This window comes from Ambystoma mexicanum, chromosome 1q (assembly GCF_040938575.1).
Source record: "Ambystoma mexicanum isolate Mex_15411 chromosome 1q, UKY_AmexF1_1, whole genome shotgun sequence".
Classification (NCBI taxonomy): Eukaryota; Metazoa; Chordata; class Amphibia; order Caudata; family Ambystomatidae; genus Ambystoma; species Ambystoma mexicanum.
The window spans coordinates 75,905,853-75,933,745 of record NC_090922.1 but is presented as its reverse complement, the minus strand read 5'-3'; the positions used below and the strand labels follow the sequence as shown (position 1 = coordinate 75,933,745).

General features: G+C 46.6%; 1 protein-coding gene across 1 annotated transcript in view; it reads left to right on the top strand.

The window, feature by feature from the left end:
• TCF25 (transcription factor 25) overlaps positions 1–25,814 on the top strand; it is a 1,148,081-nt gene extending 1,122,267 nt beyond the window's left edge. Inside the window, exons 17-18 of the mRNA XM_069635563.1 lie at positions 9,437–9,509; positions 25,189–25,814. Of these exons, the coding sequence (XP_069491664.1) occupies positions 9,437–9,509; positions 25,189–25,356 (241 nt within the window). The 3' untranslated portion in view covers positions 25,357–25,814. The remainder of the gene's footprint in view (positions 1–9,436; positions 9,510–25,188) is intronic.
• Positions 25,815–27,893: the final 2,079 nt, after the last annotated feature.

Sequence of the window (27,893 nt, the reverse complement as noted above, 5' to 3'; positions counted from 1 at the left end):
CACACACACCCCCCCAAACTCCCCCCTTAACTCCCCAACACACCTCCCCGCCACCCCCCTGCACACCCCAACACACCCACTCCCCCCTCCACCCTCCCCCCCCCCGGAATCCCAACAAAGGTGTGAGTTAGTCTGTGCAGCAGTGTCAGAAGTAGGATTCCTACACTGTCCGGCCACTATTGGCAGCCCCCTCCACTGGCCCCCGGGGCACCCCTGCCTGTGCTGCGGAGGTTCCTCCCCGATCGGCGGATGGGGCTGCTCGGTGTCGAGCTGGCAACCGAGGAGGATCCTGCCTGCTCATTTGGACGCATGGCCCGTATTGTCTGCACAAGGTCAGTGATGGCGTGCCGCACAGCAGCTAGTTCCGCGCAGATGTCCTTTGTGGACGACTCTATAGCTGCCTTCACTGTCTCTGCACATTTCTCCATTGCTGCACATGACCCCCCACATTCAGCAACATGTTCTTCGAGCAGCGAGGAAAGTTGCTGCTGCCGGGTGGCAATCGCCTCCAGAGAATGGTTGGTATTCTGGCCCATGGCTAATGGCAGTGGTATTCCCATTGGGCTGATCTGCCCCTGCAGCGGGGATGGAGTGGCTGGCCAATCGTCATCCTCTGGCTGACCCTGTGTGGCATCCGCATGCGGGCTGCTTAGGGACAGGTAGGGGGAATGAGGGTGGCCTGTGGGGCTTCTGACATCACTCTCCTCAAAGATCCCTGCTTCGCTGTCGGAGGAGGCAGCAATGGCAGCAGTTTCCCCAATTGTGCTGCTTGCAGCAGAGGCTGTGGCTTCTGTGGGCATGATTTGTGTGATGTCTGCTGCTGCTGCTGCTGCTGTACTGCCTGCTGGGGTGGCTGTCTGTGCCCTGTCCTGTTTCCCTTGCATGGATTTTGGCTGCTGTGGGGTTTTCCTCGGGAGGGCAGAGGTGGAGGGTTGTGGTGTTGGCACAGTTGGCCTGGCCCTCTTGGTGGGTGTGGAGGCAGTGGTGTCCTCTTCCTCAAGGTCGGAATTTGAGCCTGTGGTGGGACAGAGGAGGGAGAGTGTTATTGATGGGTCTGCGGACATTGGCCGGGCATTGTGGCGACTGGCATCTTATCAGTTAGTACATGTGGCACATTTCATGCAGGGGAAAAAAGTTGTCTCCCTTTTGTGTGGAAGTAGCATGGAGGTATGTGGGTGGCTGCTGTTAGGGTGTGCATACTGCATGTGTACAGGGTGCAGATCGGATGTATCTGTGGGCAGTCTCCGGCTGATGTGTTGCATTTACACTATGGGCCAACATTGTACTTCACATGAATGGACTTAGGTGAGATTTGCATGCCTTGATTTGAGCCACTTACCTGCATCGCCCGATGTCGGGGCTCCTCTCTCCATTCCTCCTACTCCTTCAATGCTCTGCATTCCGATTGTGGAGGCACAGATTTCCTCCCATGGCTGCAATTTTATAGGGGACTCCGATCCTCCCCCAGTTGCCATTGCCAGGTTCATGTTAGCTGATAGTATGCTCCTGACTCTGAGCCGGAGATCGTCCCACCGCTTGCGGCACTGTTTGACATTGCGGGGTGTTGTTCCCACGGCACTGACCCGCTGAGCTACCAGTGCCCATATGGCCTTCTTCTTGGATATGGCCGGTCTTGTCAGTTGGTTGGAGAATACCACTGCAGCGTTCTCCTGGAGGGTCTCCGCTAGCATGGTAAGCTCCTCTCTGGAGAAGCGGTCTTGCCGCTGGCGGTCACAGGCTTTTTTCACAACTTTAGGCATCTTCCTGCAGGTAGAAGGTTGAAGCCGGTATTTGCGGGGTCTCAGGCTCGGATGTCCAGTGGTTTCGGAGGATGGCAATGGATTGTGTTTTTAAAGATGGCCGCCGTGCTCTTTCCCGTTCCGCCGCGGTGACGCTACTTCCGGTTCCGCTTATCTACGGTCAACGCTAATTGCGGTGACCGCTAACTACGGTCACCGCTATGTACGGCGGTGGCGGTGGTGCACCTTGCGCCGCATACGATGCCGGTAGGTGCCGTTTTGGGGGCACTACCGCCATGGCGCAGTTTACATTACCGCCATGGCGTAATGCTCGTGCGCGATGGGTCGTAATGTGGCGCCCTTTACGCCATCGTCCCATGGCGTTAACGTTCATTACGCCATGGCGGTAATGACGGCGGATTACCGCCAGGGTCGTAATGAGGCCCTGTGTTTTAACTTGCTTTTGATTGAGAGTGCTAGTATATGCCATAAAGTGTGTTTTAAATAAATAATTATATACTTTTTATACAAAGCTCTGGTCAGTGTTTGTTTGCTCTACTCTGTGTTGGCCCTATTGTGTATACTCTGCATACTGCCCTACTCTTCTTGAGAGAAGTCTGACTGCTCAGCCACAGCTACCAGGTAAATCTGGATGGTGCAGACTGCTACCAATTGGGTTTACTGCTTACTCCTGTAGTCTTAATCTTTTTGCAGTGTTCCCCAAGGGAACTGCACAGGATTCTGCCTAACAATGACCTTCTTGACTCTGACATTAAATCAGCGCACAATTTGAAAGACTCAACCAGTGAGTTAAAGAACCTGAATAAGACCAACATTGAGGTTTGGGAGTGTTTGCAACATTGTAGATAACGAGTTTGCCGCTCAGACAGATGATATGCGAAAGCAAGAGAAACCAATTTTGAGCTCGCTGAAGTTCATGCTAAATATCGAAGTGGTCCGAAAGAAGCAAGTGCCTTATCAAAAGACTCTGAGAAAAGCGTACGAGGCTACAAGACAGAGGGAGATTAGGAATATAAAGGAACTGTATGAGTGACAAAAGGAACTACAAGTACCAGCAGACACTGGAAAAGAAGGTAGTACCGTTAAAGTCAAAGGGCCTCATTACACGGAAGGCGGTAAGGGTTAACGGTCACCGGTAATGGTACTGGTGACCGTTAACCCTTACCGCCTTACTACGAGGTCCCTTTGCGGGTTGGTACTTTACGCCTGCTTTTTAGCAGGCATTAAAAACCAACCCACAAAGGGACCAGGTTGCTTATTACGGTACCGCAAATTGCGGTACCGTAATTAGCACCTTCCCCATTCCCATTATGCCCTATGGGGCAAAAATGGGAATGGGGAAGGGCAATGGGGGAAGGGGGAATTACCGCCCCGCCAACCTTGGAATAGGGCGGTAATTCCCCTTTCCTCCAAGGTGGTGCCGGTATTTTACCGGCATGGACCAAGGTGCTAATAGCACCTTGGTCCACCGCCTACCGTGTAATGAGGCCCAAAGTGGTCAGGTTTGGTTTAAGTAAAACCCCATGCCGCTTCAAAAGCCTTTGACGATAAAAGCTTGGGGAAGGGAAAGCCCAAATTGACAACTAAGAGAAGTCTGTGTGTTTTGAAAAGTAAAGTGAACTTTTTTTTCAGGGAGGAGGAAGCCTGTGTTTTGACAAGAGATATTCCTTTTGAGAATCATTTTTGTTTCTTAAAGACTTTGCCAGCGTGGTGTGAGACCAGCTGAACCATTGAACTGTGTCCTCGTGCCAAAGAAACCAGAGTGTGCACGAAGCTTGAACGTGTTGCCGTTTCCTGTGCTGAAAACGTGGGGAAGGGAAGCCAACGGCTCAACCATCTTGACATAATATTTCTTGAACACTTTTCCTTTTTTGTATACACTACTGTCCCACACCATTTTGTATTTAGATTTAAGGATTGGCAATAGGTTTATTACTATAGGCCCTTTTATTTTGACATACTCCACCAGGACTGCGTTATTATTATTTGATGATCATAGCTTGCTCCCATCTTTAGATTTAGGATTAGCTGTTTTTTCAAACCCAATTTAAGTTCAATAAACACCCTTGAACTGTGATCACTTTTGTCTTGTCTTACTGTTTGAAACCATTCCTTCCTTACAGTGACTAGCAGGGACTTAGCCACCTTTTCATAGCCTCGATTTGGCTATAATGAACACACTCATGGTAGCACCTCCTTGAATTTCCCATGCCTTGGACTTCAGTCCCCCTGAGGGCGGTCCAACTACAGCACGTTGTGACCATATCAATGGGGAAAGGCACAATACAAATGACGCATTACATTACATGGCATCGTCCTTCAGTACACTAAGAACAATATGGTTACGATATCACTGTTATGTGACATACATTTAGTAAAAGAATGGATCATCAGATCTACCGTTATCATCAGTGTGTCAAGGCCCATGTTACCACGGAAAGTATATGAACTCAAATCCCCTATTTATGTGGATCCTGGATGGGACTGGTCATAGGGATTAGCATGGCCATGGGCAGTCAATGGGTGGGCAAATTGGTGGGCAATTAACCAAGCGCCTGCAAGCTTTGTGTCCCCCCCATATATGCCATTTTGACCTATCTATAATGTAATGCTATTGTTTTGGCTCATAGGTGGCACTAAAGCACCACCTAATAGCCCAAACTAAAAACTAGTATTTAAATGGTCTAGCATTCGATGAAATCCAACACTTTTTATACGAAAATGTGATGTCTCAATATTGTTATTGTTAGCTTACAAAAGACAATTTGGATTATAGCCAGTTCCTGCCCCTCCCCGCCAAAAACAGCTCCCCATGGTAATTGTTTTAGCTTGATTTATTCAAACCTTACCATCAAACTTTGCATTGGAAGTGCCTGCCAGTGTTTTTTCATAGCAGTCTTCTGAGCGTTAATCAGACCCTCCAGGATATTGTAGCATGAAATGGCAAATTCTGCGGCACAACCCTTTATTTATTACACCATTTATGCAGCACTGTTTTCATTGACTGGAGGGTGTTAATTTGGCACATTCCAGGAAAGAGGCAGTGTGCAAGGCTACGAGCCAATGTGTCATTATTTGTACCTTTTGTATCAATTTAATAGGAAGAGTCCCAGATGTCTGTGGCTTGGCAGAATAGTGTTTGTTTTCGCTAAAGTTTTGGTTTAATGTGCATGCCTATTTAATATTATTAATGGTATTGATCATTCAGTTGTAATAATACAAATATTCCAATTCTATCTTCTTCAATTCCCCAAACACCCACACCCCTCTATCACCAACACACCTTGCACGTCTTACCAATTCCCCGATCACAACTTGCATTCCCGAACTGCTCACTCTGTCATACACATACTTACGTGCTCTGTCACACTGCAAAGTTGCAATTTGCACTTGCCAGTCTCTGCCACACTCCAAATCATACGCCCAACTCAAGCCTTACACTCCCCAATTCCACCCGCAGTATACAATCCTTCATTCTTTTGTGCTACTTCTGCATCTTGCAGACTTTCTCCCATTCCATCACACTCTTCCCGCATTCTTTCTGCCAATCTGCAGCTCACTGCCTCGTTCCGACCAACCGCTCCCTCTCTGCTTTTTGGCCCACCACTTTCCCCTATGACCCACTGCTCTCCCTCTGCTTGCTTGCCCACCACTCCCTCTCTCACCCATCACCCCCCTCTCTCTCCTTTCCCTCTCATATGGTGACCATTTTTTAATTTTTAAAACATTTAGATTTTGGCCCAGATCCTCAAATATGGGGCATCTAAAAATAGAGCAGAGAATATGCTATTTTTAGATGAACCATTTTTGGAACTGAGCAGGTCACCTTGTTCTCAGAGGTGACCTGTGCATTTCCACGGGGCTGAGCGGTAGCGCAAATGATGTGCTGGCCAGCCACCTTGAATACGTTTGTGTCTGTAGCATTCCCCGGACAATGTTCGACAGGCTCCCAGCGTATTTCACGGCGACAGGCCCTTAAGGGGCCTGCTGCTATAAAATGTGACTCCAAGAAAATGCTTTTCTATCCCGTTTGAGGAACAGAAATGCAAGTGAGATAGTAGCGGTTCATTCCTCTGCTGTCACACTTAAAAAAAAAAAAAAATTTAAACATTTAAAAATTTAAATAACGAAATTGCATATCTGGGTCAGGAAAGATCCTGTCATGCAGTGGCCCCTGTACGCCTAGACCAAGCAGCCACATAGGGTTTCCTACAATTTCTGCATGTTTAAAAGATATTCTTGCTTGTAAATTCAGGGTGTGCTTTTAAATGTGCAGATGCGCCCCGATTGTATCCTTTTTGGATTGAGCTGCTCTTTTATTGGCGCATGTGACAAGATGTGCTTGCACATTTCATTTCATGCGTCAAAACAAGTTTTGAGAACTTGGCCCCTTGTTTCTTTTTTTTTTTTTTTTAATATGGTAATTTTTTTTAGTGTTTTTGCAAAAACTACAGTATTACTTTTATTTAAAAAAAGGCATATTTGTGGCATTTTGCGGGATCGCAAAATCACTATAAGCTGAAGGGTCTATTTAATCACTTAATTGAAGCTGTAAACACACTAATGGTATAATAATAAAAATATCTTAACAAAGTCTGCCTTTAGCCACTCAGTTTGAAGCTTATACCTGTCCGTCACTGAACGCCTGTTAAAATCAAGCATTGGCAAAGACAATAGTTTTGACTTGTGTATAGGTATTAGGCATTTACCAGGCACTGCTATGAGATGCCCATTTACTCGCACTGTTTTTGCACCTGCTACCATCAATAGCCAATTAATACCACTACGCAGTTCCTAGCAAGTGCCTTCCCAAGCCTACACAAAAGCCCAAACTGTTGGCATTGCTATTACTCGTTTTATTAGCCACGTTTTATATCACTCACTGTAATCTGTCCTTGTATTGGGCACCGCTGCACCACTATGACTTAAGGGCTTTCTGGAAAATGTGTCTATGCAGCGGATATTTTGGGAAAGCAAAGAAAGGCCACTCTTTACACAGGATCTCTCAGCTAAACACATTGTGAAGTTTCCCACCCTTCTTGTTCACAGCTCAGCAGCCTTTCCAAATAAAACAGAAATGTGCCTTCCTCTTCCCACCCTGGCCATTCCCCCACTGTCAAGCACACAGAAAACAGTTTAGGGAGTGAGGAAAAATTCCAAAGCTGCTCTGCTAACTTGCTGGAGGAGCCCTGCGCACACTTGGGGCGGTGGGGTTATTCTGCCTCATACCTCTGAAACCAAGCGTTTGTACCACTCATAAAATGGCATTTGACATAGAGGAGATTTTAACCTAGGGGTACAACCTTTTATTCAAGTGGTTATCGATTCTGGTTGTTACTGTGCATTCTGGGACTTGTAGTCCCACCTTTTGAAGTTAAGAGTTAAGAACTTGAAGAAAAATCACTGGGCAGGAATTCGGATGTGATTTTCATGACATGTGTGGCAATTAAGGGTCCTATTTCATAGATCAAGTTAGTGACATCTGTAGGATCGTGAGACGTCCCAAAAAACATGAAGCAGCTCCTCCACTACGTCCTTCAACGTGTTCTCCTGAAACTTTCAAAAACAGAGCTGTCCTTTTCATCCAGGTCCTTGATTGCACTGCAGATCTACCCTGGTTTTCTCACCCCTGTCCCAATGCCTAAGACATCAAGTTCTCCCATGTCAGCTGTGAGTTACCCCTGCAAACCTTAGCATTCTGGTTCCTGTTCTGCATTTTTCACTGGTAACAGAAAGCTTTCAAGTTCCAGAATGTACAACAAAACCCAATACTCACAAATGACATGCAAGCGTGTTCGTACAACTCCTGCCGACCCTGAGGCTCCCTGACCTGATTCAATGCTTCACAGTGGGCACACACTGATGTTTGCCTTCACAGGCCAGGCTTCTTCACATGTTGGCAGCTAGGACAAAATCGAGAAATTCAGTCTGTGCTACGCGTGCCATGCGTGCCTCGTTTTGGATATAGGCATGCACGCAATCGGCAGCATTTTCATTGGACGATGGGATGTGATGGCTAGGGGTCGCAACAGTTTGTCCAGGTGTCGCAGCAGCGACTCCTAAACGACCTACATGCTCAACCGTTGGATAGATTGGTCAGAATATATTCGATTAAGGCAAATCCATAGCTAAATATGGGACTGGTTTCCGGGCAATCGCGGGTGCAAATTGTCTTCAAGTTGAAGAGAATGGGCCTCATTATATGTTTGCCGGTCTGGGAACTACGGTACCGGTAAGCTTGCCGGTACGGTAGTTCCCGGACCGGCAAACTTAAAGTTGGGCTCGTGGGTGACTTTCTGCCCGCCAGGTCTGACCTGGCGGGCAGAAAGTCACCCGTGAGCACAGCATGTCGGATGCACCGGCACCATTTGTAATGGTGCCGGTGCATCCGACCTCCCCATTCAGCCCTATGTGGCTCAAATGGGAATGGGGAGCATTCCGTTCCGACGCACGCGAAAGGGCAATTACCTGGTCCGGCAGGGCCGTAATGACCTGGTAATTGCGTATTAGCGGGCGCCGGAAATTTCCGGAGGTTTGGCGGCAGTCTGCTTGTTTTACCGGCAAGGCTACCACCAAACTTCTAATGAGGCCCAATCACTTTTTTAAACTGCTACTTGCCATGCCAAATTCTGCTCCCACGTTTGCTGTGCACTGAGAGCTTGGTATGTCGTACTTGGAAGATATTAGGCTGGAACAAGTTAAGCTTTGGTTTAGGACCTGGTGATTGATAAAGCAAGTCTCTGACATTTAGTTCTTAGGAATGTCTTCCCATCCAAGGCAAACCTTGTATCCATTCCTTGGGTTTCCTTTGTAAAGAAGCACTTGGTTCTTACCAAGGCAGTACATTTTTTTTACTAGTTCATAAGATGTCTCTTTGGCCAATAGTATTAGTCTTACAAAATATTGTTGTATCGTTCACCTCACATTGTGAACGCAAGGAATTATTTAAGGTTTCTAACCATGCACATATTCCGACTGTTGATATTTCTGACTATCTGGTCTGGACCAAATTTAAGCATTCTAGTTTCCTGATAATTTGGGCAAGCTTCAATGAACTACCTCTTAGGAATGTCATTGGAAAATGGTCTTCGGCACAATCAGGTATTATGAGTGATCTAAGCTGCATCTTGTTTAATGGGGCACTGGAAGACTTGATGCACCTCCTGTTTCTTTGTCCAGCATACACATACATTATGACGAGTACAATAAAACTGGACCGGCAGAATATGCACTTTAGGAAATGTAGACCTGCCATTTCTTATTTATTGTTCACCAGCACTCTTTTATTTGCCCAGGTTCAGCATACATGTGTGCACTGTAGCTAAAATAGACGCTAATGAATTCCACATTAGGGATAGTGTTTTTTATTTTTGTTTAATGTTTTTTATCTTTGTATTGATTTTGTATCTTAATTCTACGCTAAACTTTAATTGTTGATTCTTGTACTTGGATATTTTTATTATATGAATTAAGCTTTGAATGACTGACCGGCTAACATGAGCAATAGAATCTGTTCGTGATGTTTTGTTGACTTAACAGGATGTTGGGATTTTGTTTATTCGTCATGCACATGCTTCAAGGTCCAATGGCTGATTGGGGACTAGTAACATACAAATTAAATAATGTAAGATATCTGAAAAATGTCTGTTATTTAATCATGTTTCTCTTCTTACAAGGCCAAATCGTCCAACCAATGAAAGCACCATATCTCTCTTCTTCCGATCACTGTTGCCAAATTTTAATTTACAGGTGAGTGTAAAAGCCTATGTAGGTAAGAAACCTATGTTATTTTTGTTATTGTTTGTTGTTACCTAGCTAAGTGGAGATCAATGAGGCATATGAGCCTGAAACTTCTGTTTTACTTTGGGTTTATTTCTGGGTAACACAAACAAAAGATAACAATTTGGAACCCAATTAGTAGGATGTGTAAGGAAGGCATGGTATCAAACAGTAAGACAGACAGAAGTGACCACAGTTGAAGGGTGTTTATTGAACTTCAATCGGGTTTGAAAAATGCCCATCGAATCCTAAATCTAAAGATGGGAGCAAGCTACGACCATTAAATAATAATAACTCAGTCCTAGTCGAGTCTGTCAAAATAAAAGGGCCTATACTAAGAAACCTATTGCCAATCCTTACTTCTAGATACAAATAGTGTGGAAAACAATGCTATGTAATAGGAAAAGTGTTCATGAAATGATATGTCAGGATATTCAAGACGTTGGGTTCCCTTCCCCATGTTTTCAGCACAGGGCAAGGTGGCACACTCGAGCTTAGCACACTCTGACTTCTCTAGCACAAGGATGCAGTTCAGATCTCAATATCAGGGCCGTCTGTGCCAAATTACCTCTATCATTCAAAGTCTCTTACTTTAGAAGGCCTGATGTGAAAAACAAATATTCAACAGTTCCATTCTCCTCAGCATACTTATGTACAACTTCTTGGGTGATTTCGATTTACCCCGGATCCCCCTGCACTGGGCTCAGATCCACGTTACACACAAAACCTTCAATTGATCTCCCTCTGCCGGGCTCGGATCAAATTGATCTACTTTCGTCACTCCTCAGCTGGGTACTTTACCAGAGACCTTTGATTGAGCACCCACACGGTGCCAGACCACTCTGTCAAAGGTATTGTAGCTTGTTTCAAAGTTCAATCACTCCTCAGCAGTTTAATTTCACTTGCACCACTTATCACACATGTTTTAACAATGTTAGTTCCAGTGCTCGCCATACAATGTTGGTGCTTGCAACCTTGCCTTCAACACAGACTGGTCTTAGATCGGTCTCCCCAACTCACTGGTTGTGGTGATTTCACTGTTGCGGCTTTGTTCTTGGAGCCAAGGTCGGAACTACGGAGGCTGCTGATTCTTCCGCCTTGATTCTTGATGCGGAAGGGCCCTGGGTACCTCCGACACACAATACAGGATTCTTCAGCTTGGTTTCCCGGTCTTGCGCTTTCTATTCTCGAGGTCTCATGAAAGTAAAGGTTCCTTGTTGAAAAGGTCAAGGGAACTTCCCTCCTTGCGATCCCCTCCTGTTTCACTGTCTTTATACTCTGGTTAAACTGCCATCTTGGAACTGCTGTTTCCTCGTGTGCTTTGCCTCGGTCAAAGTGTGATCTCGTGCTCCGCCTTTTATCTGTGTGCGGAAGTGTAATGGAAGTCAGGTGTGTGATGGTCTGTAATTGCCTGACTTCGTCTGACCATTGTATTGGGACATGTCAGGTATACGGCTCGGGTGTTAATCTGTTTTCCCTTATCGCAGGCTTTCAGTGAGAAAGTATTTCTGTTGTGAAAGGGGGGGGGGTTGAGTTCCTAAATATCCTACCTGGTAGGATGAGGTAAAGGTGTTACAAGAACCGGGATACTGCGTCTCACCATCCAATGTCCTACTCACACTCCCCGAAGACCCCTCACCAAGGAGATCCTTCCGCACTGGTGCACTCCCAGGAACTGGATCCAAAAGCGATGGCCGTTTCCTGGCCACCTGGATGATAGATCACCAGGGACTAGTGGGTCAGACACCTTCTGGTTTCTCAGAGATGTCTTCAATGGATTGCATGCCTCATCATTTCAAGGCAGAGGAGCAATTTTATCAACAGGACCTGGTGCATGCTCTCAGCTATAATTGTTCTCAGACGAGGGACATCTGGAAAGATGACCAGCCTTTTGTGGTTTATGCTGGTGATTGTGCTGGCGACGCTGTGACCAAACAGACCCTGTGAAGGTGGTTCATTCTCTACATCTTGAAATGCTATGATCCGGCTGGGAAAGATGTGCATCAAGGTCTTAGGGTTCATTCTACCAGAGGTCTGGCTGCCCCCAATGCCCTGCAGAAGGGGGAAGGGCCGCTGTCTTGGACATTTGCCAAGCAGCTACGTGGGCTTCTCTGCACATGTTTGCCAAACATTATTGCTTGGATTACCTTTCAGGGCAAGATGCCTGCTTCAGAGTTTTTGCAGTTTAGGTGGTGCCCTCTTGGTCTCTTCATACCTCCAGGTTCACGTACTGCTATGGGAGCCCATCCTAGATGAGAGGAATCTGTTGTAGGAAGGAATCCATTAGAAGAACAAATCACTTATCTCTTGGTAATGCTCTTTCTAATGGATTGCTTCCTCCCATGGACTCCTCTGTGATATCTAGCTCTCACCGCAGCTGATCTTTGCAAACGTTTCTGCCACCAGGGGGGCGCAGTACGGCTCTGTTAGCTCTGCCTGATGCCTCGACATGACCCACTCAGGATATGACACCATGGTCAGTATATTTGGAGGCACTGTGCCTCATAACCTTGGTTCTTTTTTTTCTGCGCAATCTGTTTGTTTTAGGAACACTGCTTATTTGTTTTAGCTTTGCATTTATTTTCTTGACTAATTTGCCGAACCCGCCGAAATCCACAAGGTTCAAACCCAGCGTCGACTGTGGATATCAAATGACCCATTTAGCATTCTCACTTGTATTTGGTTTTACTGCCTCGGTGAGGGACACGACACAGGATTGCACATGGTGCTAGTCGATACACCCCAGGGCGCTTTTAGAACACAAAGCAAAGCTGTTCACTTTTCTCCACAAGGTGAAGAGCAATAAGCAGACGCGTTCGAGGTCGCCCGCATGGATGGCCACACCGAAGAACAGTCTGTGGTCCTAAAGGACGAAAATAAGCGGTTTCTCCAAACACCATTCTTCTTCCTCATCAGAGAAAAAGAGTCACCACTCCAGGTACCTTTCTCAACCAAATTCTTTGCTCCAGAGGAATAGGAGGTCTTCAGGCTTAAGATGCTCAACATCTTTGCCAAGGCGCTGGCCGCTTTGGCCTCAGCGCCAACGCTTTAGCTGCAGTCTTGCTGACTCAGTCATGTCGCATAGCCATATGTCTTCAGGCCTGACCGGGTGCAAGGTGGACGAGATCTCATCTCATGGCCACACTGCTCTTTCTTCAGACATTGGTCTTCCGGCCTCTAAGCAGCTTTCCACGGCACGGCTGACTATGCCAGGGCTCGTCGAGTGTACACCCTGCTCTCTACGGGTGCATTCCTGTCTCACCTAGAAGAAATGTATGAAAGGTTAGGGGACTCCATTCCCTTTGGCATGGAATCCTTCCAACCCAGGACAGTCAGGGTCTTCCCAGAGGCGTTATACAGCGAACAGGGAGACTTGGTGGGCGCTGAAGCCGATTTGCAGTTTGCTAGTGGTCTGGACACCCCACCAGAACTGGACATGCTTCTTGCTGCTATCCTGGGGAAGCCTCAGTCAGATTTTCCTCACCTTTATTACTAACATGGTGTATACCTTGGGTCTGTCAGCACCCTCATGGTCTATGGTCCAATATGATATGATATGCTAGGTTATTTATAACACTCTTAATACCCAGAGGTTTCTAAGCGCGTACCCGGGGATCAAACCTGTGTTGTTCCATGTTGTCTTGCGTCCGAGGCGAGCACGTTGCCACTGAGCTATCCTCCCGAGCCGACCGACATTCTGGATGCGGGCCTGAAGAAAGAAACCCTTTTGCCTTTAAACCAGGCATTAGACACATTGGTCCTGGAGCTTGGTCTAAACCGGGCTCAGTTATGACTGTTGACTGGGACCTGTGTGAAAAAGCACAGGGCTGCACCCTCTGATCAAAAAACTTCCTATCAGCCCATGCATCACTAGTATGTGTTTTTTATTTTTATAGTTTAACATTTACTTAGTAGTTGTATGGATGTTATCTGAATGATGCTGAATGAATGAAATTTCTTTCACACTTTGCCCTTCAAATGAAATTGTATTGAATTATTTTTTGATGGATTGTCGATTATGAACATGTTATAACTGTATGAATTGTGCATTGATATTTGATAAAAATGAAATGCGTGTTGTATCATGTCATGTATCACATTTCTCAACCATTATTAAAGACATTTTTGTACTGTACTATATTAATGACATTTCCATATTAAGATAGTTATTGGTGATGGATTTACCATGTTGGTTGATGTAATAACGTGAGGTCAACTCAACCGGATATAGCTTGTTGTTTGTATTTAGAAGGATTAACCAAAAAAGTTATAGAAATTCTTAATCACGAAGATAGTCTTGTTTTTTTGTATGTATTAACCCTGTTCTTCGTGTTTTTTTTTCAGGATTCCCTAGTGTATGTTTATACATGCATCACTGGAGAGCTTATTGTACAGCCTGCCGCAGCCAGTCTGAAAACTCCCTTCTTTCTCTCTTTGCCTCTTGATAGGTGGAGCAAACGGCTGGGTGCCTGGGGCAGGAACATTTTGGTTCTGCTAACCTGGGCCAACGTTGCATCAATTCCTCCTGTGCACTGGCCATGTTCCCTTTCGGACATTGGTCGGTCGTATCGGAGGCGATGGAGCACATTGCTGAGGATGACGGGAGGGATGGTTTTGAGGCTCTGGTCCATAACAGCAAAGAGACATCTTGCCAGATCCTCCAATGGGGCCTGAACACTGCAAACTGTTTAGCCACTTGGCTACGCTCACAATTCTGACAAGGTATTCATGGCTGAGGTGGTCAGGTTTTGCCCCGGATGTCCAGGAAAACATTCTGGAAATGCCGCTTTTGCCACCAACAACCTGTTGGATAATAAGGCTGATGAGTCACAACAAAAATTACAGGCCTCAAAGGCAACTTGAGAAATCACTGGGACTGACTGTGCAAGCAATAGCAGCCTGCAGGCAGGGACTTTTTGCCCCTACTCCTCCTACACCCACAAGGGAAGGATCACGCTCCCTCAGGAAAGCAGGTGCAGAACTGCCTCAACAGGGTCGGGGTAGAGGTATATCCAGAGGAGGTGTTGCAACCTCCTTCATGCCCTCTGCTGCCCCAGGTGTGCACCCTCTGAGTTGGACTTCCATCGCTAGTCCCCTTTTGGCAGCATATTATCCCCATTTGGTAAGGAATGGGCTATTTCCACTTCCGACACTTGGGCCTTACAGGTCATTCACCAGGGATACTTCCTCTTTTGCTGTTCATCCTGCTGGATGGCCTGTTCTTGCCTCCGGATCCCCTCATGTTGGAGGAGGTCCGTCAGCTTCTGACAAAGGGGACCAGATACCCAGTACCCTACTCAGAATGAGGCAAGGGCTGGTCCTCAACCTATTTGCCCGTGCCAAAGAAAGACTGGGGGCTGCTGTCTCATCCTAGATCTGTGGCTTTTGAACATGTACTTATGCAAGGACAAGTTCAAAATGGTCACTTTTAGTCAGCTCCATCAGACCCAGGACCTGCAGGATTGGCTAGTTTCCATGGATCTCCAGGATGCATGCTTCCATGTGCCCAAACACACAAAGCATAGATCAAAGTGGAAAACTGCCAATCAGTCTTTCTTCAGCACGCAGGGTCATCACCAAGCTGCTGACAGTGGTAGCAGCTCGCCTCAATAGAGAGGGCATCCATGTGTTCCCCTATCTGGACATCAACGACTGGATAGTCTCTCTGGATCTCCAGGATTCCTACTTCCATGTAGAAGCAGAGGAAGTATCAGAGGTTCAAAGGAGGGAACTGTCACTACTAGTTCATAGTCCTACTTTTCAGATTTTCTTGGGCACCCAGGATTTTCTGAGAGCTGCTAGCAGTGGTGGCGGCTTGTCTCAGAAGGGAAGGCATTAATTTCTTTCCCTATCTGGATGAGCTTGTTTCCCCCCACACAGGCATCGGCACACTTGTACCAGATGTGCAGCCTGTTGCACAGCTTAGGTTTCTACCCAAACCTCAGGAAGTCTCATGTTTCGCTGTCCCTGTACACCAGTCTCATGGGATGGGCCTTCCAGCCACAGGAAAGAGTAGCAAACATATCCAAGATGATTCATGTCTTCTGATCACAGGAAAAGGATCCTGCCTCAGCTTTTCTGCTTGCTGAGTCTCATATCCTTGTGCATCATTGTAGTACTGGAGGCATGTTTTTGTATGATGTCGCTTCAGTGGCTTGAGAGTTGCCAGTGGTCTCGGTTTCGGAGAAAAGCATCTGATGTTCTTCAGGTTTTAGCAAAGGTGAGCAGCTGGAGTGGCCGACCCAGAGAGATTACTTACTGCGAGGGACTTTGTTTTGACAACCGTGGTTCCAACTGACTCTAGTCACACATGCTTACCTGAAAGTCTGAGGAGCTCACCTCCAAGACCTTACATTGAGCGACCTGTGGTCCCTCCCCCATCAGAGTGCCCAGGAGCAAATCAATTTTTCTGGAGTTGAGGGCGATCAGGCTGGTCCTGGTTGCCTTCCTCCCCTCTGTACAAGGCAAGACTGGCATCGGGTAATATAATCGCGGCACAAATGTCGCTGTTTGACCCGGTAAAGGTGTACCCTATTATACCATTTAAAGGGAGCGGGGGGTCTGAGGGTTGCGGGGGTGTCCCCCGCATCCTTTACATGATTTTGTCGCAAAAAACCACTACATTTTTGCCGCAATATTTTGTAATCGCAGCCATTTCTGACACGATTTTAAGACATAGAACCGCAAGACTGTACTGGTCCTAACAGACAACACAGTAGCCTAAGCAAGAGGGGTGGAGTAGGCTCATTGCCTGTTTACAGAGAAGCAATGCAATTGTGGTTCTGGACTATGTAGAACATGTCTCTGACAGCCCTAACCTGGCCAGCAAAGAGAACATGCTGGCGGCTGCTTTGAGCAGACAGCTTCAACCTCCCACAAGTGTGATGGGCAATGTGCAGGGGGAGATTTTCTTGCTATCGGAGCTCCTAAAGTGGATCTCCCTGCTTCCACTGTGAACAGGAAATGCAAGTGGTTCTGCTCCAGGGCTTTGTGGGATGCCTTGACAGTCAAGTGGGACTTTGATCTGCTTTATGTGTTCACACCGATCCGCAGGCTCTCAGGAGATTACACCTATTCGGGACCACAATGATTTTGATCACTCTGGACTGGGCCCAGAAAACGTGGTACTCCGAGTCTCGACATGACCATCTGCCCCCCTAGTGCTTGCCACAGAGGTCAGGCCTGCTCTCTCATTCGTGCCTGGCTGCTAAAAGGTCAATATAAAGAGTAGGATATTTCAGAGGACATCTTGGAAGTACTCCTCTCTGCTAGGAGACCTGCCACCAAATCCACCAATGCCCGTAGGTGCCATACGTTTTCGGCTTGGAGCTCGGGGAATGATCTGGACCCTTTTAGCTGCTCCACATCTTCTGTACTGGATTTTTTGCTTTCTTTGGCCTGGATGGGCCTGCAGATTGGCACTGTGAAGGTGTACCTTACCGCCATGTCCGTTTTCAAGAGATCCCCGAGCAGGGCTCTTTTTTCTTGATACCCACAGTCATGCATTTCTTGAGGGGTATTGGTCATATGTTTCCCCAACCTCGGTTTGTTTTTCTATTGTGGAATTTGAATTTAGTGTGCATTTTCAATGAGCGCGCAGCATTTGAGCCCCTTCATTCTTGTTCTTTATGATTTCTCACCCTTAAAGTGATTTTCTGAATCACCATCACTTCCACTAGACTGTTAAGTGAGCTCCAGGTGTAATTTGTTAAACCTTCCTACTTCAAAAGATCCCTCTTCCTGTCTGTTTTCCTCCATCTCACTATTGCAATGCAGAGGAACGTTTCTATCAGCTGGGCTCGGTGTGTGACCCATGGCTACTACGTCTCTCGTATGAGAAAGGCCAGGAAAGATTACCAGCTTTTCGTTAGTTATTTTGGTGCCATTGCTGACAGGGCTGTAACCAAACAGAACTGTCAAGGTGGATCATCCTCAGCATCTCAGTATGTTATGATCTGGCTGGTAAGGATGTGCCTGAGGGTCTCGGGCACATTCCTCCAGAGGACTGGCTGGTACCTTAGCTCTGCAATGTTGAGTCCCTTTTCTGGATACTTGCCAGGCGGCTACATGGGCTTCTTTGCATATGTTTGCAAACATTACTGCTTGGATTCTCATTATGGTCAGGATGCTGGTTTTGGCAGGGCTGTCCTTCAGAATGTTCTATTTTAGGTGGTGTCCTCCCTCCTCCAAGTCTACCTACTGATATGGCAGTCTATCAAAGATGAGAGGTTTGTGGGAGGAAGGAATCCATTAGAAGAACAAATCACTTAACTCAGTAATGTTCTTTCTGATGGATGTTCCTCCCACAGATTCCTCATCCCCTCCTTATCTGCCCCTCTTGGCGAATAGCTAGCACACCCTGGTCCTGTGGTTCATCACCTGCAGAGTGCTAAGGAAAAAGGGTGGAACTAAGGTCACAGCGCCTATATATATATATATTTCTGAGGCTTGTGGAATCTGCTTAGATCACATGCTGTGCATAGGCCGACATCTAGTGGAAGCTGCGGAGTATTACAGTTTGTTTTTCGAAACTCGAAAATGGGCGTCGACACAGGCGTGCCAGTAATACTATCCCTAGTGTGACGTCCACTGTACCCAAGATCCCTCACGCGTCTAGGATCCTCAGATTGTTTTTTTCCGCCATACTGGTCGGAAGCATCTTGCGGAGTTCCCTGGCCTTAGCCATACTTTTGCTAATTATTGAAGTTTAAAATTATTTATTGACATCCTTCCCCACCCCAACGTCGACCCTCGACACTCGACGACGGCTGGAGAAGACATCGACCGTCGGTTGCTGCACGACGGATCTGGGCCTCGGAAGGCCGCTGGCCTCGGCCCGGGCCTAGTAGGCCGCTGGCCTCGGCCCTGCAAGTAGGGAGAGTGGGGGTGTTACATACTCTTCACTCTTGGTATATAGGTACACCTTATAGATTTCCTACACTTACCAGCCCGCTGCCTCAAGGTGCGTATGGAGGGTACCCCTTTCCAATTCTGCCCCAAGTGCAACCGCAAATACCCTTGGGTCGACAGGCACGCCACGTGCAATCTCTGCTTGCCGAGGGACCACCCCGAAGCGAACTGCAGAGCGTGTAGTAGGTTTAAGCTTAAGACACTTAAGGACCGTTCGACAAAGCGTTGGGCCCACCACGCCAGGCAGGCGGCCATGGCAGCGGAGGGCGCCTTCAGCGATGGCAGCGACGCCGTACTTTCGGACGGCGAGGGCATTACGGCGTCGAAAGACTGCCGAGCGCAGGTCCCCGACCTCGGAAGGTTGTCCGGCAGGGCGGCTATGGGGAAGACCCCCGGCGACGCAAGCGCTACACACCCTACACACACTAAGCACACTAAGTCCAACCGAACCTCGACGACGTTGACTTCTCGGAAAGAGGCACAGATAGAACGGTCCGACTCGGTGTCCTCTGGGCGCTCTCGATCGAGATCGCCTCATGACGCAAGGCAATCATCCACTCTTGCCAAGAGTGCCTCGCTCCCTAGATTAACGGAAGTTCGATCGTCGGAAGACGAAGACGACTTCCACCCCCAGGCCGCGCTCCAGGAGACCGAGGCCGCAGTTAACACCAGCGAGGCCCCACGCTCGAAACAAGGTACCTCTCCCGACCCTCGACGCCAGGCGTCGAAAGTCTCTGGGGCCTCCAAGGGGCAGGGAAAACATTTTTCCACGCACGGGGAGGGGGGGAAACAGCGGAAAGCACAGCCTTACACTCCTGTAAGACCGTCCTTCCACCCTAAGCAGACAGACAAACATAAATCTACTGGGACATCAACATCCAGCAAGGGTACCCTTGATAAGTCCTCTAAGTTGCCTACTAAAGTCATACCCTATTCCAAAGAATGGTCCAGTGAAGACATAGACAGGGTCATGTCAAGGATGTCTTCCTTAGCTGATTTTTATGACAAAAACCCAGAACATTTCCTTTCCTATGACCCTCAAGAGGCCACACCCTCAGGCTCCTCTGATCCTATCCCCCTAAGTAAAAAGGCCCGGTTCGAAAGACCTGAACCCTTCGAGGTGCAGCCTTACTCTACTCCACACCCCAGATACCAAGGACAGCCTTTCCCTGAAGGGGACCAGGAGTTTACAATTATGGAGGAACAAACCGGGACTGAATACTATGCGGATGATGAGGACCTGGAGGAGGTAGAAGATGAGCAGGAAATTTACAGAGTAGATTCCCCGGTAGAGAGCGAAGCCCCAGTTACCGACTCGCCAGTTGATAACCAGCCCCTCCTTAATGAAGTTCTCGCTCGCGCAGCAGAACATTTTCACATCGACACCCACGGTGTACAGGAGGAAAGGGACTTCGCAGAAGAGTTGGTGGGAGAGAGGAGGCCGGTCGCTCAGACCATCCCTATCCTTAAATCCATCCAACGTAGAATAGATCCATCCCTGGTGAATCCTAACCTCACCAGAGCCGTCAACCCCAGAGTCGAAAAACTTTTTCGGGCAGCCCAGTCTGACCCTCTTTATATAAGAGGACATCTTAAACCAGACTCCCTAGTGGTTACCAACACTCGGAAGAGGGCTGGGAAACCCTTATCGTCGTCAGAAGCTCCTCCCGACAAGGAGAGCAAAAGACTGTACGGGTTTGGCAGGAAGGTAGCCTCAACGTCCGCCTACCAAGCAAGGATTGCAAACTCCACCACCCTGTTGGCAAGTTACAACTGCCATCAATGGGAAGAGGTCGCGGCGCTCATAGCCTCTGCTCCTGAACCGTTAAAGGGCCAGTTGGCTCGGATCTCGGCAGAAGGGAGAGCCGTGTCTGGTTGCATATTAAAAGCAACTTTCGACGCCGCGGACTACGCAGGAAGATTGATAGCAGAAGGTACTGTTATCAAGAGACATGCGTGGTTACGGCAGTCGGGGTTCAAAACAGAAACCCAGGCTTCATTAATAGACAAGCCGGTGGAACCCGATCTATTGTTTGGGAAAGCGGTCGAAGACGCACTTAAGAATGCCAAGGACGAGTACGAGACTCTCAAATCCCTTGGCCAGCTTACCAACAAACCCCCTAACCAGAGGGGGAACAGTAATTTTCGTTGCCCACGTGGCCAAAATTCACAAAGAGGCAACTATGCCCAAGGACAGGGTACACAATGGAACAACAACCAGCAGTCTACCCAAAGTTATGGCAGGGGTAACAAGAGAGGTCGTGGAAGAGGCAGAGGCAGCCCCAACAAGGGAGGTGGCACGCCTCCACCAAAGCAGTGACGCTCAGTTCAGGGTCCCTTCTCACGCAACCCCAGTAGGGGGACGCATTTCCAACTTCACCCAGGCTTGGGAAGGGATCACCTCAGACAGATGGGTACTGTCAACAGTGTCCACAGGATATTGTATAGAATTACTGCAGCGTCCCCGGAACCACCCTCCACGACAAAAAGTACACTCCTTAGAACATCAGAAGATCCTTCTCGAGGAGATCGCCATTCTGCTAGAAAAGGACGCGATAGAACTCGTCCCAGGACACCAGGTAAACAAGGGTATCTATTCAACTTACTTCCTTGTGCCAAAGAAAGATTTAACAATGTGCCCAGTATTGGACTTACGGCCTGCCAACAAGTATGTCAAGCCCCAAAAATTCCGTATGACCACGCTACAAGAGGTAATCCCCCTCCTAAAAAAGGGGGATTACATGGCAACCTTGGATATGAAAGATGCTTATTTTCATATTTCCATGCTCCCAGCCCACAGAAAATACTTGCGCTTCAAGGTGGACAGTCGCCACTACCAATTCAAGGTACTGCCCTTCGGGATAGCTTCAGCACCAAGGGTATTCACCAAGGTACTGGCGGTGGCAGCTGCACACCTACGCAGGGAGGCAATCCCAGTGTACCCTTATCTGGACGACTGGCTCATAACGGGGGAAACCCCAGGAATTTGCAGGTCAAACATTCAGAGGACTATCGACCTCCTCCACGAATTAGGCTTCTCTATCAACGAGAAAAAGTCAAGTCTGGTGCCAAGCACCTCAAAACAGTTCCTAGGAGCAATCCTAGATACTCAGAAAGGGTTGACCTTCCCTTCGGAAGAGAGAATTCGGAATATACTACTGCAAATTCCACATTATCAGTCAGGTCAACAAATAACGGTACGCAAAGCAATGCGGTTACTGGGCATGATGGCGTCATGCATTTACCTGGTCCCCCACGCGCGTCTGCGCATGCGTCCCATGCAGGAATGGTTGGCGAAACAGTGGTCTCAGGCAAGTGGTCAGTGGGACGATCTAGTGGTCGTTTCGCCAACACTCGTACAGAGCTTACACTGGTGGACAAGAGAGAATCTCGCAAGGGGAAAACCCTTTTACGATCCCGTAGTACAGGCAGTGGTGACTACAGATGCATGCCTGACTGGGTGGGGAGCTCACCATCTCCACCACACAGCTCAGGGTCTCTGGTCTCACTCAGTAGCCAAGAACCACATCAACCTGCTAGAGCTTCTGGCAGTATTCCGAGCGCTTCGGGCGTTTCGAGCCCCATCTGCTAAACTTGTCGGTGCAGATCCGGACGGACAGCACGACAGCCATGTTCTATCTGAACAAACAAGGAGGGACTCGTTCGCCAAATCTGTCCAAGCTTGCCCAGAAAATCTGGATATGGGCACTCAGACGGAACATCTTCCTGTCATCACAACATGTTCCAGGGGAGCTCAATTCCCTAGCGGATGCCCTAAACAGAGACTCCCTCCCAGAAGAACACGAATGGGTCCTTCACAGAGATATCGTAGAAGATCTCTTCTCTCAGTGGGGTTTCCCCAGTATAGACCTATTCGCCAAAAGCGAAAACAAACAATGCCCAGGATTTGCATCCAGGTTCCCCCAGCCAGACTCCCAAGGCAACGCCCTGTGGATGAACTGGTCAGGGATGTTTGCGTACGCTTTTCCACCAACTCCTCTCATCAGGAAGGTGGGGTACAAGATGAACAAGGAATCGATGACGCTCATCCTAGTTGCTCCCATGTGGGCGAGACAACCATGGTTTCCACACCTACGCAGGATGGCGGTGTGCGAGCCCATCAAACTCCCAGCCTGGTACAACCTACTGTCCCAGCAACAAGGTCAAACAGTGCACCAGGAACCCAACTCAATGAACCTGGCAGCATGGCTCCTGAGGTCATAGAGTTTGGGCATCTCAATTTACCACAGAGGTGTATGGACATCCTAAAAGAATCCAGGAAACCAAACACAAGGCACTGTTATTTTGACAAGTGGAAGAGATTCGTTATTTGGTGCCAGAATAAACAAATCAACCCAGTTGATTGCACTCCTTCCAACGTTGTAACATACATGCTCCACCTGATGGACGCAGGTTTGGTTTTTAACTCTCTGAAAGTACACCTGGCAGCCCTCTCGGCTTACACCACATCCCATAACAAAGTATCGTGGTGGAAAGTACCAGTAGTTAAAGCCTTCATGGAAGGAGTAAAGAGACTTCACCCTCCTATTTCGAACCCACCGCCAGGATGGGACCTCAATGTGGTGCTAGCTAAGCTCATGGGCCCCCCTTTCGAACTCATGCATAAAAGTAGTCTCAAACACCTGACTTATAAAACGGCCTTCTTAGTAGCCATTACCTCTATAAGAAGGGTCAGTGAAATTCAGGCTCTGTCAGTGCAGGATCCTTTCTTTACTATCCACAAAGACAAACTGGTTTTACGCACACACCCTAGGTTCTCACCTAAATTTATATCTAAATTCCATGTAAACCAGTCCATCGAGCTTCCGGCTTTCTTCCAGAACCCGCAAAGCTCAGCTGAGGTGAAACTACACACCCTTGATGTGCGTAGGGCGGTCCTCTACTATGTAAATAAAACCAGACCGCTAAGGAAAACAGATCAACTGTTTGTCTCCGTAGCTACAGGCAGAGAGGGGGATCGCGTCTCTAAAGGCGCGATCTCGAAGTGGATTATCAACTGTATACAGCTGTATTACTCTCTTTCTGAAAAAACTCTGCCTTTTACGCCAAGGGCCCATTCTACTAGAGGCATTGGGGCCACTCTGGCTTTCATTGCAAATGTTCCCCTCGACACCATTTGCAAAGCAGCTACTTGGAGCTCTATTCACACTTTTACTCAGCATTACTGCATTGACACTCATTCCAAGACAGATACACAAGTGGGACAAGCGGTTCTAAGACACCTGTTTGCTCATGACCCTTCTCACATCCCACCTCCTTCTTCGGGTACTGCTCGCTAATCTATGCACAGCATGTGATCTAAGCAGATTCCACAAGCCTCAGAAGGGATACATTACTCACCGTAATCGTATTTCTGATGCTTGTATCTGCTTAGATTCACATGCGACCCACCCTTCCTCCCCTCCGAGAGAAGGCGCATGATTGCTTGTAGTCTTACCTTTCTGTCTATCTGCTTGGATTATCTGTACTCACGCTACTCCTCATGCTTCCTCATGTCAGAAAAAATACAATCTGAGGATCCTAGACGCGTGAGGGATCTTGGGTACAGTGGACGTCACACTAGGGATAGTATTACTGGCACGCCTGTGTCGACGCCCATTTTCGAGTTTCGAAAAACAAACTGTAATACTCCGCAGCTTCCACTAGATGTCGGCCTATGCACAGCATGTGAATCTAAGCAAATACAAGCATGTCTGGCATAGGGCACTTAGGTGTTGGGAGGAGCTGATGCAGAACTGCGCTGCGTGACCTGGTGGCAGAAACGCTGCGTTGGGAGATAGATATCAAGATGAGGAATCAGTGGGAGGAACATCCATCAGAAAAAACATTACTGAGTGGCAAGTAATGCTGTTCTTCTGATGGATGTTCCTCCCACAAATTCCTCATCGCTGTTCCTATCTGCTCCTCTTGACGGATAGCTTGTTCACCTTCATAAATTCTGCAGCCTCTCAGCAACAGTGTGTGAGGGGGGAAAGGCGGAATTGAGGTCATGGGGCTCAGTGCCTCAGTATATACTTGCCCCAATGTCCTGTCCGGCTTGGGGTGCTTTGAGGTTTTGGGCAGAGCCAATAGAGAGCTGCGCCTCCTATTGATGGAAACGTTTCTGAAGACCAGATATGTAGGAGATAGATTATCATAGATCAGGAATCCAGGTGAGGAACATCCATAAGAAAGAACATTGTCGAGAGGTAAGTAATTTTTTCTTCCGGTTTCATGGACTGCTGTTCCTCAATTCCTTTAAAGGGAAGGAGTATGGGTGGTGGCCATGTGTATGTCCCCTGACTTGAGAAGGAAGCTAATTGCGGATAACCAGGGGATCCTCCACATAATACCACAGTCCCAAAACATGATAGCTTGGTGAGGCGCCTCTCCCCCTTGGTCATCCCACTTGAGGTTCTCAGAAAGAGGCAGGGGACATTATCACAGTGCAAATAAATGACAATATGTCTAGGACCATTGGAACTGCACATTGTCCATCACAGTGAGTACTTTCTTCCAGATAAATGTTGCAGGTGCACCTAATATTTTAATCATTTAGATACTATGGGGAGGAGAGTGTTATCAGTTTGTGTTTTATCTCCACCTCCGCATTGCGTTGCTGCCATGTTTAATTTTTTAACTTTTTATTCTGGACGAGAGTATATTGTGAAATCCATTTCAGATCTTTGTTCCAAGTCGCAGCAGGTTGCTTGATCTATGTTGTTTTTGTATTTTTTAGGGTGAGCCAAGACAAGATGGTGATGAAGAAGCTGGCGCTGCACAGGATCTTAACCAGGGTGTGAATCGACTGATGGCAGCCATGAGGGACATGCTTGCAAATATTCAATTCCAGGAGCCGCCGCGGGATGACAACCATAATGGAGAAGCTGATGAGGATTGGGACTGAATCAGCATGTTTCTTGTAGCTGAGGAAAAATTAAATGTGCATAATACTGAATGTCAATAAAGTTTAATAAATGATCACAAGATGCAGTTGGCAGGCACAACTTTTTTGTAGTCTGTATTCTGCTTCATGAGCACAATCTTAAGGCATGCAGACCTGATTTAATTGACAAAAGAACATTAATGTAAAATTGTTCAGCTTTTAGATGCAGATGGATTGCCTCTGATACTTACATTCCTGGAAGTTACATTAACTAGCTCTCAGGTTAAGACTTACAAGTAGTTATTTTCACTATAAGCATGCATACCTTTCATCAGGTCCCAGATAAGATTTTTAAGTGAGTGTATCTTACTAAATATTTTTCAAACTTTGGAGTGTTAAGATTGTTGGGAGTGGAAAAGTGATTCCTGTTTCAAATGGGGTATTTGTTAGGAAATTAAAAACATATTTAAACTACAAAACAGATGCCTTTTGTATTATACTTAATTGCACCTATTAATGCAATTTAAAAGATGCATTTTTACCTAATAGTTCCTCTTCATATCAGGGAATAACACAATTGGAACTCCTCTTGCACTGCTGTGCTTAGTACCATTGATTAGAACACATCCGTGTAGCTATGTGGATGGAAGAAGGCCTAGCACCGGTTTTTCATGTTTTTTGTTTGGATTATTTTTACTCTAGTTGGGAGTATTTGCCTGCTTTTAGAAAATGTGACTGATATGCTGCTAATCAATTTCCTGATGCACACCTTCTTTTGTGCAGATACATAGTGGATCACAACGTAAGTTTGTGTCATGTATTATTAAATGAGTACAAGATGAAGCAACAATGTTTTGGGTCTCAATGTACTGTGGTGATGGAGGACATTGCAGTAGTACTTTTTTTGTTATCAGTAGCTATTGGTTCATATAAACATTTGTGACACACACCTTAAACAAATATCTAAACATGTATATGATACACATTAGTAAAAATGAAGCAATGGCAATAAAATACCATATTGACATTCATAGGGATAGACTCAAAGGGCAAATCTTCAGCTATTAAGATATCATAAAATGAATCCTGAAAGAGGTGTCATCTTATTACCATTGTTTCATATCAGAATGTAAAATCATCACTCTCCTTTATATCATTCCGTCTTTTCTCTGTGTGATTAGATATGCGTATCTGAAACAAGATTGTTGGTAAGTTGGTAAATTGTAGCCTCCAAACATCTCAAATAGCAGCCTTTTCTCATTGAGGTCTTTACACCCATAACTTGATTAAATCTGTATAGCGTACTTCTATTTTAGTATCATGTTCTGCAGGGTTTCTGTGTTAGTCTGGTCTTTACATAATCTACAGTGTCACATCTTGTAGAACACCTTCCAACTACCTCATTACTAACAACTTTATTAAATCTGATCTTCATGAATGTTTGACACAGCTGTGTGCTATGAATAACAATAAGCTATTATATCCTGTAGTCCTCCTCCACCACTAATGTATAATGCTTTACTGAAAACAGGCTTGAAATCAGTTGGTAAAAATTCCTTTTTTCTTTCTCCAGCAACTTCTCTTTAACAACGATACAAAATGTAACATAGACTTTAAAAGTGGACATATTAGTCTTAAGTTCTTCCAGGAGAAGGACTCCACATTCACCATATACTTTGTTTGCACAACCATTACAGCAAAAGAGCACCTCATGCAAAGGTGTCATCAGTGAAGATCCCCAAATGATATTTTAGCTCCAAAAGACAGTGCTCTGTTTCATAATCTTTTCCACAAAAAACTGTAACTGTAAGCTTACTTCAGGTTGTGAGTAAACTATGAATGGTGCCAGTATAACATGCGCTTGTCCTGTTATAGGTATAGAGTTCTTGTCACATGAGATAAGTAAATGAGCATGAGATATTTGCAGTATCCATTTGATTTATTGGGCATATCAGTGGTTTGCCCTTAAGTTTTGCCAATTCGTGTTTCGACCTATTCAGTCTTTTTCAAGGCAAAATATGTTCCCCTTAACTCAATTGATGTACTGCCTCGTTGCGTTGTCAGTATATGATTAGTCGGATTGGGAAGGTCCCGGTAGTTCCTCTAAATAAACCGGTTTATTTACAGGACCTTCCCAATCCTACTAACCATAGGAATTAAAAACAGTACAGAGTGTTGCGAAAATGTTCATCTAGCTGCTCCTTTATGTATGTGGGTCCTTCAAAACCTTGCTGGTTGCATCAAAACATGCTATAATTTGAAATACAATGTACAAAATAATCAAATCTGGGATAGATATGGTGAGCACGGGCAGGGAACATTTTTCATGATGAGCATCAAAGACCCTATTAGCAACCTGACTATATCCTTCACTGAAAATGTGTGTGGTATTCTAAAGGGAAATGCTTTGCACTTTCACAAAATACTTTTTCTCCTGATTTGATAACTTTGTTACGCTCACCTTAGCTCTGCAGGAGCACCTGGAACCTCTCGAGGGTTGGGACAAGGGCCTCCTAGACCAGCAACTGCTGTACCGGAGCTTCCCCTATGACAGAAAC